The sequence below is a fragment of the Miniopterus schreibersii genome, assembly GCF_964146895.1.
Source record: "Miniopterus schreibersii genome assembly, chromosome: X".
In the NCBI taxonomy this organism is placed as follows: domain Eukaryota; kingdom Metazoa; phylum Chordata; class Mammalia; order Chiroptera; family Miniopteridae; genus Miniopterus; species Miniopterus schreibersii.
This window is the reverse complement of record NC_138104.1, coordinates 28,010,340-28,025,709: the sequence shown is the minus strand read 5'-3', so window position 1 is coordinate 28,025,709 and position 15,370 is coordinate 28,010,340. Positions and strand designations below refer to the sequence as shown.

The window sequence follows — 15,370 nt, the reverse complement described above, 5'->3', positions numbered from 1 at the left end:
TCGTCCTTGTTCTGCCCGTGTCGGTCAAACACTCCTCATAACCTTCTCAAGAGCAGCCATATCCTCACAGTCCTCAGAAAACTCTCCTTCCTCCATGCCCTTGTTACCGTAAAGGGGACCTGGCCCTTGGTGGGTCTGCGTAGGGCCAGCAGTAGTGTGTAGGTTCTTGACTTCGTGCAGTAAAAATTTCACAACAGGAATCTAGATGACTATGAGGAAACATTTATTAAAGCTGGGGATGTAAAACAAGAAAGGGCTGAGTATAAAAAGCAACAGGAGAGCCTAGTCTGGGCTGCCCAAGCTCTCTGGGAAGTCAGAGAAAAGGGGGCCTTGGGATCAGGTTCAGGGGTTAACCTGGGACGAACTGCTGGTGCCCATTGTTCCCCTGGTTGCAAGTCTTGTGGTGCCCCTTAGAGTTTAGGAGATGCATGCCTGTGGGGGAAGAAGTGGGGAAAGAAGAGGGGAAAGGGAATGGTGGGGACTGCTCCCCAGGGGAAGAGCACCTGCAGGGTCCTTTGTCTTGAGGTTTTATCTCCTTCTTACAGGTGAGAATCTTAGGAGAGGTCTCAGGGGAGGGTTTTAGCAGAATATGCATCAGTTTTCTAGGTGTGCTCCTCCAGGGCCGTGTTCTCCACCTATTGGTCAGTGTCAGGGCAGGGGGTGGTCAGTAATCACAGCTGGTCCTGGTGCCACCCACCTGGTTTTGCTGCTTTTCTGGGTCTGGAGTTCAAGTACAATTCAGGCCTAGATGTTACTTCTAAGAAGGTGACCTTCTGTATCTGCTCTAAATTGCTGTGTCACTTTGTTGAGCCATCTATCTCAGTTTCCCTATTTCACTTGTCCTGGCTTACTGGCCTGTCTCACCCTCACCTATGTACCAGTGAACAAAGCCACATTGGCATACATCAGGTCAAACTTGTGGTCCAGGAGAGCTGAGGCCTCAGCAATAGCTGAAGTGTTGCTCAGCATGCACACAGCCCACTGTACTCTAGTCACATCTCCACCAGGTACCACAGTGGGAGGCTGGTAATTAATGCCAACATTGAAGCCAGGGGGGCATCAGTCCACAAACTGGATGATGTGCTTGGTTTTGATGGTGGCAGTGGCAGCATTGACATCTTTAGGAACCACATCACCACAGTACAACAGGCAGCAAGCCATGTATTTACTGTGCTGAGGGTTACATTTTACCATCTAGTGGGTTGGCTCAAAGCACACATTGGCACGCTCTGCTATTGAAGGCTTTCTCAGCAGACATGACAGGGGCATATGTGGCCAGAGGGAAGTGGATGCGGGGATAGGTACCAGGTTGGTCTGGAATTCGGTCAGATCAACAATCAGGGCTCCATCCAATCTGAGGGAAGCAGTGATGGAGGAAACAACTTGATCTATCAACCTATTCAGGTTAGTATAGGTTGGGTGCTCAATATCTAGGTTTTTATGACAGATGTCATATATGATCTTGTCAACTGTGAAGGCACAGAGTGCTCCAGGTGGTGTGGGTGGTGACGATGGAGTTGTAGGGCTCACTACAGCTGTGGAAACCTGGGTGGCTGGGTAAATGGAGAATTCCAGCTGACTTCTTGCCATAATCAACAGGGAGATGATCCATCAGCAGTGAAATGAATCCAGAACTAGTTCCCCCCAAAGACGTGGAAAAACAAGAAGCCCTGAAGACCTGTGCACTGGTCAGCCAGTTTCTGAATTCAGTTCAAGACAAGCTCAATGATCTCCTTGCCAATGGTGTAGTGACCTCGGGCATAATTATTGGCAGCATCTTCCTTGCCTGTGATGAGCTGCTCAGGTGGAAGAGCTCACGGTAGGTACCAGTTTGAACTTTATCAATGAATGTGGGTTCCAGGGCTACAAACACTGCCCTGAACACATGCTTGCCAGCACCTGTCTCACTGAAGATGTTAAAGGCGTCATCTCCAGCCCTGGCCAGTGTGGCTCAGTGGTTAGAATGTTGGCCCACATACTGAAGGGTCGTGGGTTAGATTCCTAGTCAAGGGCATGTACCTAGGTTGCAGGTTTGATCCCCAGCCCCGTCGGGGTATGTGCAGGAGCAACCAATTGATGTGTCTCTCTCACATCAATGTTTCTCTCTCTCTCTCTCTCTCTCTCTCTCTTTCCCCCTCCCTCCTATTCTCTCTAAAAAGCAATGGAAAAAATATCCTCAGATGAGGATTAAAACAAAATAAAAAAGGAGTCATCTCTGCCTCCCCCCGCCCCCATGGTCTTGACACTTGGCATCTGGCCATCAGGCTAGATGTCATATTCCAGGCAGCAGAGCTCCCAGAAGGCATTGCCAATCTGGACATCAGCCTGGCCAATGTGGATGGAGATTCACTCACGCATGGTTACTGCTTAGCAGCTGCAGAACAGATGGTGGAGAGGAAGAGAAGAGGTTGTTGCTTCTTACACTTATCTTTCTTACTGAAGGACCTTGCACTTCGTAAAGAGCTCCAGTGGCTACACTTCCATTACTTGAGTTCCGTAGACTGAAGATTCTTAGTTCCAGGGTCATCTTGCAACAGGGGTGGCATATGCACAGTGCTGTCTCTGTAAAATATCTCAAGGATTGCATTAATCACCAATCTGGCCCGGCCGGCGTGGCTCAGTGATTGAGCATCAACCTATGATCCAGGAGATTGTGGTTCAATTCCTAGTCAGGGCACGTGCCCGGGTTGGGGACTCGATCCCCAGCAGCAGACGTGCAGGAGGGAAAAGATCAATGACTCTCATCATTGATGTTTCTATCTCTCTTTCCCTCTCCCTTCCTCTGTCTGAAATATATATATGTATATATATTCTCACCAATCAGCTTTAAGGGTGCAGAACTAGTGTGCTGTTACAATGATTCTCCAAAAAGGGCTATGCTAGGTATTTCAGCCTATTGGCACTTGAAAGAGTGAATTTGTGGATACTGGCTTCTAAAGTCATTGCTTCAACAACTTTAAAATACCAATGGACTATGTCACGATTTTCAGAATGCTTTTTAGTTGAGAAGCAGATGGGTTCATGAAATTACTAACCCAAGATCCAGCAGAACAAGAGTTAATTATTTAGGACTGAATGACCTGATGAAGGATGATTATAGTTTTCATTTGGAATATTGCTTATAAAACTGAGGGCCCTTATGACTTTGCTTAAGTTTAGCTTTAAATCCTAGTTCTAGAAATCATATCTTTCTCTATACAGTATATATGCCCCTCAGATAATCAGCAACCTCCAAGGCAACAGAAGACAGTAGCCCAGACATGACTAATGATCACAAGGTCCTGACCTCTGGCAGACTAAAGATAACATCTTGACCTATGTTATGTTTTAGTTCCTAAGCCCTAAAGTGGAACAACCCCCTGGTTACTTTCCCATGAGACCAGACAGAGGGACCCCAAAACAGACTTCAGGACTGTCCTGAAGACCTGAAGAAATGATTCATTACCCTTAAATCACCTCTGACCAATCAGCTCCCAGCACAACCAGGAACTCCCTAACCCACCGTGCCTTGTGATTTTGCCCCATATAATCTGTAACCTATAGGCCACTGGGTAGTTCAGACTTTGGGGCATTAGCTTCCCATGCTCCTGGGTGGTGCCATTCATAATAAATGAACCAATCTTTCTCCACTGAAATTCTTGGCATTTAGTGCTTAGCTCTATTAGCGCTGAGTAGATGAACTCTTTCTGTTCAGTAACACTGATGCTGTTTTAATCTTCTGTGCTCTGGATATATAATGTGGCCCTATGTCTTTCTTACACTATCTATAACCCATAACAATTTACTTGATACTGCATTTGTAAACTGAAATGAAACATTTGTAAATGACTTTCTTTTATTCTCACTAATTCCCAGCCCTCCGGAGAATTTACAAACTCTAACTGGGTCTTCTTACTTTTCATGGCAATATTATAATTTTTACATGTTAAATAGGAATCTGTTCTCCTTTTTACCAGGATATAATTGGAAACATTGGTTATACAACTAAGGCCTTACCTGAAATGTCATATTTGAGAATGATGTTCATTTAATCAGGTACAACCAGCTACAGTTAGAGAATTAAGGTTGATTATAGGGAGCCCACTGAAAAAAAACTGGCTTGATGCTGTTGGCTTATAGGGTCTTAAGCCATATAGGCAAGAAAGGAAAGTCACTTACTGGCAGGCCAGGAACTCTGAGATAGTTTTATAACCATGGGGGGAAAAAGAATTCACCCAATTTATACATACCACAGGTGAAATCTGGTAGAGAGAGTTTCTTGGTTTTCCTTTCTAGCCTCAGGATAAGCAAATAATGAGAGACTTTAAAAAATCCAATGTGAAAAAGCCACAGCTAACACCATACTCAATGATGAAAGACTAAAAGCTTTTCCTCTAAGATCAAGAATGAGACAAGGATGTCCATGTTGGCCACTTCCATTCAACATAGCAGTAGATGTTGTATCCAGATCAATTAGGTAAGAAAAATAATTTAAAAATATATATATATATCTTTATTGATTTCAGAGAGAGGAAAGGAGAGGGAGAGAGAGAGAGACAGAAACATCAATGATGAGAGAGTCATCGATCAAGCCCACAACCCGGGCATGTGCCCTGACCGGGAATTGAACCCCGATCACCTGGATCCTAGGTCGACGCTCAACTGCTGAGCCACGCCCAGCCGGGCAAGAAAAATAAATTAAAAGCATCCAAATTGGAAAGGAAGAAGTAAAATTATCTGTTCACAGATGATATGATCATGATAAAATATGTAGAAAAACCTAAAGATTCCACAAAAGAACTGTTAGAACTAATAAATGAATTCAGCCAAGCTGTAGTATACAAAACCAACACACAAAATTCAATTGCATTCACACTAACAATGAACAATTCAAAGAGGAAATTAGGAAAATAATTCCAGCCCTGGCTCATGTGGCTCAGTTTGTTGAGTGCTGTCCCATGCATGGAGAGGTCGCTGGTTTAATTCTAGGTTAGGGCACATGCCTGGGTTTCGGGCTCTATCACCAGTAAGGGGCATGCAAGGGGCAGCTGATCACTGTTTCTCTCTCCCTCACCCTCCTTCTCTCTCTAAAATCAATAAAAACATATTAAAAAAAGAAAACAATTCCATTTACAATAGCATCAGAAAGAATAATATATTTAGGAATAAGCTTAACCAAAACAGCAAAAGACTTATACACTAAAACTATAAAATGTTGCTGAAAGAAATTACAGAAGACAGCTATAAATGCAAAAACATTCTGTGTCCATGAATTGGAAGACATAATATTGTTAAGATGTCAATACTACCCAAAGTGATCTATGGATTCAATACAATCCCTATCAAAATTTCAATGGCATTTTTGCAAAAATATAAAAATCCATCCTAATTAATATGGAATTTCAAGTGACCTTGAAGAACCAAAACAATTTTGAAAAAAAAAAATAAAGTTGGAGGTCTCATACTTTATTTCAAAACTTACTACAAAGCTTCAACGATCAAAACTGTGTGATGCTGGCATAAAGACAGTCATGTACACCAATGGAATAGAATAGAGAACCAAGAAATAAATGCTCAGACATATGATTAATTGATTTTCAACAAGGGTGCCAAGACCATTCAATGAGAAAAGAATAGTCTTTTCAACAAGTAATGCTGGGAAAACTGGATATTCATATGCAAAAGAATGCCCCTACATACACCATATATAAAAATTAACTCAAAATTTATCTAAGACCTAAATGTAAGACCTGAAATTATAAAACCCCTAGAAGAAAACATAGGAAAATATCTTGATGTCATTGGATTTATCAATGATTTCTTAGATATGATACAAAAAGCAAAAATAGACAAAGGGGACTACATCAGACTTAAAAACTTCTGTGCAGCAAAGGAAAGAATCAACAGAGTGAAAAACAACCAACTAATTGGAAGAAAATATTTGTAAATCATATATGTAATAAGGGGCTAGTATCCAGAATATAAAAACAATTCCTGCAACTCAACAACAACAACAACAACAAATAAATGATTAAAAAATTGGCAAAGGACCTACGCATCCATCAACGGATAACTGGATAACCTAGAGGGTATTATGTTCAGTGAAATAAATCAGACAGAGAAAGCAAATATCATATGATTTCACTTATATGGGGAATCTAATGAACAAAATAAACAAAATAGAAACAGACTCATTGACACAAGAAACAAGCTGACAGTGGTCAGAGAGGCAGGTTGGGAGGCTGGGTGAATAAGGTGAAAGGATTAAGCAGTACAAATTGGTAGCTACTGAACAGTCACAAAGATGTAGATTACAAGTTGGGGAATGTAGTCAATACTGATGTGATAACTATGTATGGGGCCAGGCAGGTGCTTGGGGCATTGGGGAAACCACTCTGTAAGGTGCATGGTTTTCTGGCTATTTTGCTATACATTTGAAGCTGGTACAGAACAATACTGAATGTAAACTCTGATTGAAAAATAAAAAACAAAGACTGAATAGTAAGAGATTAAAGATGGTGGCAGACTGAGTGGAAGCTACACTGACACTCTCCCGGGACCAAACAGGAATTACAACTAAAATATAGAAAAATCATCCCGAATAATCAACTGCAACTGAAGATGAGCTAGAGAGCACCCTCATAACCAAGGAGGAAAAGTGGAGACTGCATAGAGACTGGTAGGAAGTGCGGAGGCATGTGAGGGATGCCTGGACTCCCAAAGACAGCAGCTGAAGGTCCAGAGGGATATCTCAGCTGTGGGGGGTTCCCACTGAAGGCTCTGGGGCCTAAACCCCAGGCTGGGCTTCCCAGCCAAGAGCACCAGAACTGACATAACATCTGGCTGTGAAAAGCAGTAGGGTTTCTGTCTACCAGGGAGAGACAGCTGGAAATGCAGGCACCCTCATAAAGAGCCAACACACAAAGTTTTGTGCAGCCACTCACCTTGGGCTCCAGCAGAGGGAGGGCAGAGTAGACTGGAGCTGTGGTCTCTGGAGACAGAGCTCAGAGGACACCCATCTGGATTCCTGTGCCAAGTCATTCCCCCATACAGAAGAGGCAGGCGTTTACCTTCCAAGCATCTTTTGCCTGAGAGGGAAGTAATTGCCCCACCTTGTTGGAAAACCTCTGGCCCTACCTGGAGGAGTTTCTACAGTCTGAGGCTCATTAAGAGACTGATAACAACCAGCTGCCCTATCCTGTGGAGTTTCTACAGCTTGAGGCTCATTAAGAGAATCAGATTAATCAGTCTTCAGGCAGAGGCAGACCTCAGGGTGCTTTGAGTCATTGCCTGATCTGCTTCTGGACCCGGGCCTTGGAAAAGCAGGCTTTGGTGTGTATCTTGGTCCTGTCCAAATGCACCCAACCCCAAGAGAGAGGACCTCAAGCTGTGGGTTGTTGATAGCTCCAAACAGGGTACTCAAGAACAGTCACAAACTACACCTGACATTAGCCTGCACCAGAGATCTTCCAAAAAGACTGAGAGTCCTAGCAGGCCTACCTAGTACATAGAAACAAACCCAAATAGGCAGCCAAAATGGGGATACAAAAAAACAAGCCCCAAATGAAAAAACAAGAGATGTCTCCACAAAAAGAGCTAAATGAAATGGAGATAAGCAATCTATAAGATATAGGGTTCAGAATACTGATTGTAAAGATGCTCAACACCATGAAAAAAGATGTGGAAACTATGAAGGAAATGAAGAATGACGGCAGAAATAAAGAATACAGTGGAAGATATAAACAGCAGATTAGAGGAAGCTGAGAATTGGATCAGTGAAATAGAAGACAGGGTAGAAAAAAAGCACTTATTCAGAGACCCAAAAAGAAAAAACAATTAAGAAACATGAGGACAGTCTAAGGGAGCTGTGGGACAACATGAAACATAAAAATATTTCCATTATAGGAGTACCAGAGGAGGTGTAAAGTAAGCAAGGGTTAGAGAACCTGCTTGATGAAATAATGGTAGAAAACTTCCCTAACCTGGTGAAGGAAAAAGTCACACAAATTCAGGAGGCACAGAGAGTCCCAAGCAACAAGAATTCAAAAAGGCCCACTCCCAAACACATCATAATTAAAATGCCAAGAATTCAAGACAAAGAGAGAATCTTAAAATAAGCTAGAGAAAAGCAATCTGTTACCTACAAAGGAGCCCACATAAGGCTGTCATCTGACTTCTCATCGGAAACTCTACAGGTGAGAAGGGAATGGCATGAAGTATTCAAGGTAATGCAAAACAAGGATCTGAAACCAAGACTACTCCATCCAGCAAGATTATCATTCTAGACAGATGGTGAAATAAAGAGCTTTCCAAACAAAAAAAGGCTAAAGGACTCTATCACCACAAAACCAGCATTACAAATGTTAAAGGGACTGCTATAATTAGAAGTAGAAAGAGAGAATGAGAAACATGGGCATAAAGAAATAAAATGGCAGTAGATAAGTATCTTTCAATAATAACCTTAAATGTAAATGGATTAGATGCCCCAATAAAAAGATATAGGTGGCCGAATGGATAAGAAAACATGACCCAAATATATGCTGTCTACAAGAGACCCGCCTCAGAACAAAAGATGCACACAGGATGAGAGTGAAGGGATGGAAAAAAATTTTCCATGCAAATAGAAATGAAAAAAAATCTGGAGTAGCAATACCCATATCGTACAAAATGGACTTCAAAATGAAGACCATAATGAGAGACAAGATAAGTCATTACATAGTACTAAAGGGATCAACCCAACAAGAGGATATGACCCTGATAAACATGTATGCACCCAATATAGGAGCACCTAAATTTATAAAAAAACTTCTAGAGTACTTAAAGGGAGAGGTCGACAGTAATATAGTCATACTAAGGGAATTTACCACCCCTCTGATCTCACTGGATAGGTCCTCCAGACAAAAAAATCAACAAGGAAACAGTCACCCTAAATGACACACTAGATCAGATGGATTTAATTGACATTTACAGAACATTCTACCCCAAAGTTACAGAATACATATTCTTCTCAAGTGCACATGGGACATTCTCAAAGATAGACCACATTTTAGGACACAAAACAAGTCTCTACAAGTTCAAGAAGATTGAAATCATATCAAGTATCTTCTTGGACCACAATGGCATGAAATTAGAAATCAACCACAATAAAAACACTAAAAAACGTTCAAACACATGGAGGCTAAATAGCATGTTTTTAAACAATGAATGGGTTACCAAAGAGATCAAGAAAGAAATAAAAAACTTCCTGGAAACAAATGAAAATGAACACACAACAACTCCAAATCTATGGGACACAATGATAGCAGTCCTGAGAGGGAAGTTTATACCACTATAAGCCTACCTCAAAAAACAAGAAAAACTCTAATAGACTCTCTAACCCTACAACTTAAAAACCTAGAAAGAGAACAACAAGAAAAGCCCAGAATAAGTAGAAGGAAGGAAATGATAAAGATCAGAGCAGAAATAAATGACAAAAAGACTAAAAAAAAATACAAAAGATCAATGACAAAAAGAGCTGGTTCTTTGAAAAGATAAACAAGATTGATGAATTTTTAGCCAGGCTCATCACCCGAGGATATTTTTTCCATTGTTTTTTCAGAGAGCGGAAGGGAGAGAGAGAGAGAGAGAGAGAGAGAAGAGAAACACTGATGTGAGAGAGACACATTGAATTGGTTGCTGCCCGCATGAGCCCTGACCAGGGCTGGGGACATGTCTGCAACGAGGCACACGCCCTTGGCTGAAATCGAACCCAGGACCCTTCAGTCTGCAGGCCCACACTCTAATTGCTGAGCCAAAGCAGCCAGGGCTAATGTAATATTATTGAACAAAACTCACTATTTTATCTTGAACAAATTAGACCATAGATATACTAAAAAAAAATCGGTAATAGTTCATTGTAAAAAAGATGTTTAAAAAAAATTTTTTTTATTGATTTCAGAGAGAGAGAAAGGGAGAGGGAGAGATAGAAACATCAATGATGAGAGAATCATTGATCAGTTGCCTCCTGCAAGCCACCTACTGGGAATGGAGCCCTCATCACAGGCATGTGCCCTAACAGGGAATTGAGCAGCGACCTCCCGGTTTATAGGTCAACACTCAACCACTGAGTCACTGGCTGTGCAAAAAGATTAATATTAATATTAGTAGAATGCCACACTTCAAGAAATAAAGTAGATCAGACCTTACTGGAATACAGTTATTATTATGAAAACTGGGGTGGCTTTGAATAGAGCCTTTGGGTTGCTATGCTCAGGCAGTCAGAGGCAGCTCATTTGCAGCTGGTGTACCTGAAGGCGGTCTTGGTGGCCTGGGACACGGTGTGCTTGCTAATCTCCCCAGGGGCAAGTGCATGGACCACAGTCTGGATCTCTCTGGAGGTGTCAGTGGAGCGCTGAGTGGAGAGGGCCCAAGAGGGGGGCATAGTATGAAACGCATCTCTAGGGCTAATGATATTGTCACGAAAATGATTCACGGTGCGTCTGATGTTTAATGAGTTACCAATCTTGGGGTGAACCTGCTTCAAAACATTGTAGACATAGATGGAATAACTGACTTAGGGGAAACTCTAACACATCTTCCCCTTCTCTGTATTGGAAGTGGCTTTCCTGACGCTTTTCTTGGAAAAGATAGATTTAGAAGGCTGTTCAGCCATGACGGACATTGTTTTCCGATACCCTGGAATGAAAGAGAAAAGTGGTTGGTAAGCCAGCAGTGTCTATTTCTATACACCCTGTATGCAAATGAGATCTTACATACATACCTTTGATTGGATGAAATATAAGACCCAAAACCTTGTCAGTAGGCCTACAGCCCGGCCAGGGGTGGCTCAGCGGTTGAGCTTTGACCTAGGATCTAGGCGATCGCGGTTTGATTCCCGGTCAGGGCACATGCCCGGGTTGCGGGCTTGATCTTGAATGACTCTCTCATCATTGATGTTTCTGTCTGTCTGTCTCTCTCCTTTCCTCTCTCTGAAATCAATAAAGATATATTTTTAAAAAATAATAATAAGCGTACAGATATTAAACATGATTGGATAGTTCTACCTGGCAAGAGCCAATTCAAAGGCATGGAATAATCAGATGATCTAAAAGCTTTCTGTAGTCTTCATGGAGAGTACTATGAAGATGCTATTGCCCTGGCCAGTGTTGCTCAGTGGTTAGAGCATCCAACCCCGTAACTGAAGGGTTGGGGGTTCGGAATATCCTCAGGTAAGGATTAACAACAACAAAAATGTACAAATGTCAGCTCCAGTCCTTGAGAGTTCTAACTTCCCGTAATCCTGGTCTGTGATGCTAGAAGAATGACATTGCCTAATCCAAGGTCATGAAGAATTACACCTATATTTTCTTCTTACATTTAAGACTTTTATTTATTTTGAGTTAGGTCTTATATATGGTGTGATGTGGAGGTCCAAATAAATTTTTTGCATGTGGATAGCTAGCAGTCTCCACATCATTTGTTGAAAGGACTATTCTTACACCACTGAATTTTCTTGGCACTCTGGTTGAAAATCAATCGATTGTAACTGTAAGAGTTTATTTCTAGACTCTCAATTCTATTCCATCGGTCTATATGTCCTTATGCCATTACTACACTGTCTAGATTCCTGTAGCTTTATAGTATGTTTTGAAATCTAGAAGTGCAAGGCCTCTAACTTTGTTCTTCTTTTTCAAGATTGTCTATTCTGAGTTCCTTGACTTTCCATATAAATTTTGGGATCAGTTTATCAATTTCTGCAAAGAAGCCAGCTGAGATTTTCATAGAGATTGTGTTGAGTCTGTTGATCAATTTGGGAAATATTGCCCATCTTAACAATATTAAGTCTTCTAATCTATGAACATAGGCTGTCTTTCCACTTATTTAGGTATTCTTTAATTTCTTTCAAAAATATTTTTATAGTTATTCTACCACATTGCTGAACTCATTAGTTCTCATAGTTCTTTGGTGGATTCCTTGAGATTTTCTATATATAAAGTCATGTCATCTGCAAGTAGAGATAGTTTTACGCTTTCTTTTCAATCTGGATGCCTTTTATTTTATTTTTCTTGTCTACTCTGAAAAGAATTTTGAGGGTATATCAGAAAATAAGGTCCTTTATTTTCCTTTAACTATTTAACTCATTATGCAAATATAATTTCTGTGATAACCTACTTTTTACAACTGATCAGAAATGCTTCTTTATCGCATACTGAACACTTTTATACTTTGGGATGTTAGTGGGCTCTCTCTGTTTTATTCCTCTTACTATGCTTCTTCTAGCACTAAACTGAATTAAGATTGTTGCCTTATAAATATTATATTTTAACACATTATTAATGATCTCCCTGGGAAAATTTTGGAAGTGGAATTACTGAATCAAAATGTCAAATATTTTTATTTTTAAACAACATACAAAATTGCCCTTCAGAAAAATTTTACCAGCACACTCAACAAGGGCAGGGACGAGTACATGTGTTACCCAATCCCTTAAGAAATCTAGTACACGGTTTCATGTAATCAAACCTATCACTATTTTCCTTAAGTGTTCATCTCTTTGTTATTATATTTTAAAAAGCCTTCCACACAAAAAGCTTATGTGGAAACGAAGGCTGCTTATTCAGAGCTTGTTATAATAAGAAAGTCAGCCACTATCACTTGTGTTTGGCAGAGACTTAAAGGCAGGCAGGGGAATGGGAAAGCTTTAGAGTGAAAACAGGGAAGACTTCAGGTATTCTGATTGGCGGTTGTTGGCATGGGGGAACCTGAACCTGAAGGAATGCTAACTAGAAGCAAGGCATTTTATATGACTGGGTTAGCCGCAGTCATTGATCAAGTCCTGAAGTTTGAAGCAGAAGCTGAGTTTGGCTTCCTGGGCTGCTGGCTGCAGAGGGTGCAGGTCACAGTCCTATTGTCATATATGGTCTGGTCATTGTCTGTGTTATATTCAATCATTCTTTTACTCTGCTTCAAATATAACTTCATTTAGATTTAAATACTAATTCATTAGAAAATTTATGTTTGTGCATGTAGGGAAAAAAGGGAACATTTCATTTTGAGGGGGATATTGTTCCTATTTTTTTCTAAATGCAACATCCTACTCTTTGTACAATATTAAAGTTGACATTCTTACCATTTTATGGGGGCGGGTCTACGTTGTTTCAACGGAATTGAAGAGCAACATTGTTTAGAGTCTTTCCCCGGGCCGCCCAACTCACTGAAGAAAAAAAGTCTTTGCGGTTTTTACTAAAATTCTTTCTTTGACAAACTTCTGAAGAAGAGGTAAAGAACAAAAGGGCCCAGCGACATAAAGGGGGACCTGCGAGAGAGGCGGCGTGTGGCCGGCAGACCCCGGCTAGTGGGCGGGGATGGGCGGGACTCCGGTGACGCACGGTCACGTGACCTACCGGGCGCAGCCGCGAGCACCAGTCCCGGTGCCTGCTTTCCTTGGCTGCGGTCGGACCCTGAGCTGTCTGCGAACTCCTGATTGCCGCTCCAGGTTCTTTCAGGTCAGTGCCAGGGCCTTCGCCGCCGCCTGCGGAACAGTGGGATGGGCGAGAACGGAATGGGCACGGAAAGGCAAAAGGTTGCGGGTGGGGTCGGGGTCGGGGTCGGGGCGGGGGTGGAGGGAGGCTGGCCCGAGTGTGGATTGAGATGGCGGTGGGGAAACGACTGAGAGGGAGCGAGCGGCCGATGGGCGGAGGGTGGGGAAGGCGGACACCCCCAGGTACCCGTGCCCCCTTTCTCTGCACCTCCTTCTTGCTGCCCTCCGTCCATTTTGGAGCCGGAGATGGTAAACTGGGGGGCACCCCAACAGTGAGACAGTGGAGATTAACCCCCTCGCCTACTCGGTGCGTAGAGAAAAAAGTTGACCTCGAGGGTGGGAAGGCGAGTTGCCTCTGGGGGAGAAGGACGCAGAGATCCAAAATTAGGGTGGAAAACATCCTGATCTGACGCCCGAGGCATGAAAAGAAATGACAAGAAATGGCGTCTGGGGGGCGGGGGGCGGAAAACGTTGGGTGAGTAGGGCCAGGAATCAGGGAAAGGGACTGGAGTCCCTGTGCACCCACCCAACGCCCAGTTCCTGTCTCCTGTCTGTCTGCAGGTTTCCGTGTCTGTTCTCAGCACTCGGCTAGGCTAGAAAAGGAGGAACCTATCCAGAATTCCCGCAGGTCAGTTAAAGGAGGAATGTCGCTGAACAGGAACCCAAAGGGGTGGGGAGTGTGGGCGGCATGTCCCAGGCAGAATCTGGGGCCCCATTGCCCACCTCCCAACACATTTACACACACTCCATTACACCGATCAAATGTAGAGAAAATGGCAGGGCCTGCCAGAAAAAAATGGTTGGCTCACGTTTGTGGGAGGAATGGTGGGGAAAAGGTGGCCGAAGGAGGGCTGGGCCAGGTCAGGGGAACCCCTGACAAGGGGCAAGATGCCAGTACTCTGCAGACCTGCGTCCCCGCTGAAGTCCTCAGTCTCCATTGTCTCCTCTGTGTCTCCTCTTTCCCCCACCCCACCCCCAGGACAGGAAAAGGAGGGGACATCTCAACATGGAAAAACTCTGCAGTGTAAATGAAGGAATGCCTGAGAATCAAGGAAAGATGGAAAACAAACAGCCTCAGAATGCTGCAAAGCCAGAAGTAGCTCATACTTTGGAAGACAAGGGAAAGTTAGAAAATGAGGGAAAGACAGAAGATGAGGAAATACTGGAGGATAAGGAAAACCCAGAGAAGGAGGGAAAGCCAGTGATAGACGGAAAGTCAGAGAGTCAGGGAAAACTAGACAGTGAGGGAAAGCCAAAAGAAAGAAAGCCAGTGGGTGAGGGAAAGCCAGAGAGCCAGGGAAAACCAAAAGAAGAAGGAAAACCAGAGAGTGAGGGAAAGCCAAAAGAAGAAGGAAAACCAGCCATCGAACCCAGGGCTGCAGGGAAGCGCCCAGCTGGGGATGATGTACCCAGGAAAGCCAAAAGAAAAACCAACAAGGGGCTGGCTCAGTGCCTCAAGGAATACAAGGAGGCCATACACGATATGCATTTGAGCAATGAGGAGATGATCAGAGAATTCGACGAGATGGCTAGGGTAGAGGATGAGGTGAAGAAAACCAGACAGAAATTGGGGGGGTTTATGTGGATGCAAAAAAGTTTACAGGACCCCTTCCACCCAAGGGGCCCTAGGGAACTCAGGGGTGGCTGTAGGGCCCCACAAAGGGGCTTTGAAGACATCCCTTTTGTGTAGTGCCCCTGGTAGACATTTGCCAGGCCCAGGGCTTTAACCTTATGCTAATACTTTGTTTTAGTTGTCACTCTCGTTATCCAACTGCAGCCCTCTATGTTTCAGTAGCAAATTTTCGTCCATTGCATGGAATAATGTTTATGATGCATTGTAAAATTAAAAAGAAAACAGTTTCCTGAACCATA

At 42.9% G+C, this 15,370-nt stretch overlaps 1 protein-coding gene and 1 pseudogene across 4 annotated transcripts; one reads left to right on the top strand and one right to left on the bottom strand.

Annotated features, from left to right (window-relative positions):
• Positions 1-847: 847 nt before the first annotated feature.
• On the bottom strand, positions 848-2,527 carry LOC308551747 (tubulin alpha-1C chain pseudogene; annotated as a pseudogene). The gene is made up of 2 exons: positions 2,355-2,527; positions 848-1,937 (listed from the first exon to the last, which is right to left on the bottom strand). The product of its transcript is annotated as a tubulin alpha-1C chain pseudogene (transcript).
• A 10,836-nt stretch (positions 2,528-13,363) lies between these two features.
• Positions 13,364-15,370, top strand: TCEAL4 (transcription elongation factor A like 4). Of its 3 annotated transcripts, none has more exons than XM_081126780.1 (3): positions 13,374-13,463; positions 14,060-14,126; positions 14,483-15,370. In XM_081126780.1, exon 3 carries the CDS (start codon positions 14,505-14,507, stop codon positions 15,186-15,188), a length of 684 nt encoding a protein of 227 aa, XP_080982906.1. In that variant the 5' UTR covers positions 13,374-13,463; positions 14,060-14,126; positions 14,483-14,504; the 3' UTR covers positions 15,189-15,370. The 3 variants fall into 3 exon arrangements, with proteins under 3 accessions (XP_080982907.1, XP_080982906.1, XP_080982905.1); XM_081126779.1 differs by having other exon boundaries at positions 14,478-15,370; XM_081126781.1 differs by lacking the exon at positions 14,060-14,126 and having other exon boundaries at positions 13,364-13,463; positions 14,478-15,370.

Coding starts and splice junctions, on each gene's coding strand:
- TCEAL4 (XM_081126781.1), top strand. CDS start 14,505: ATGGAAAAACTCTGCAGTGTAAATGAAGGAATGCCTGAGAATCAAGGA.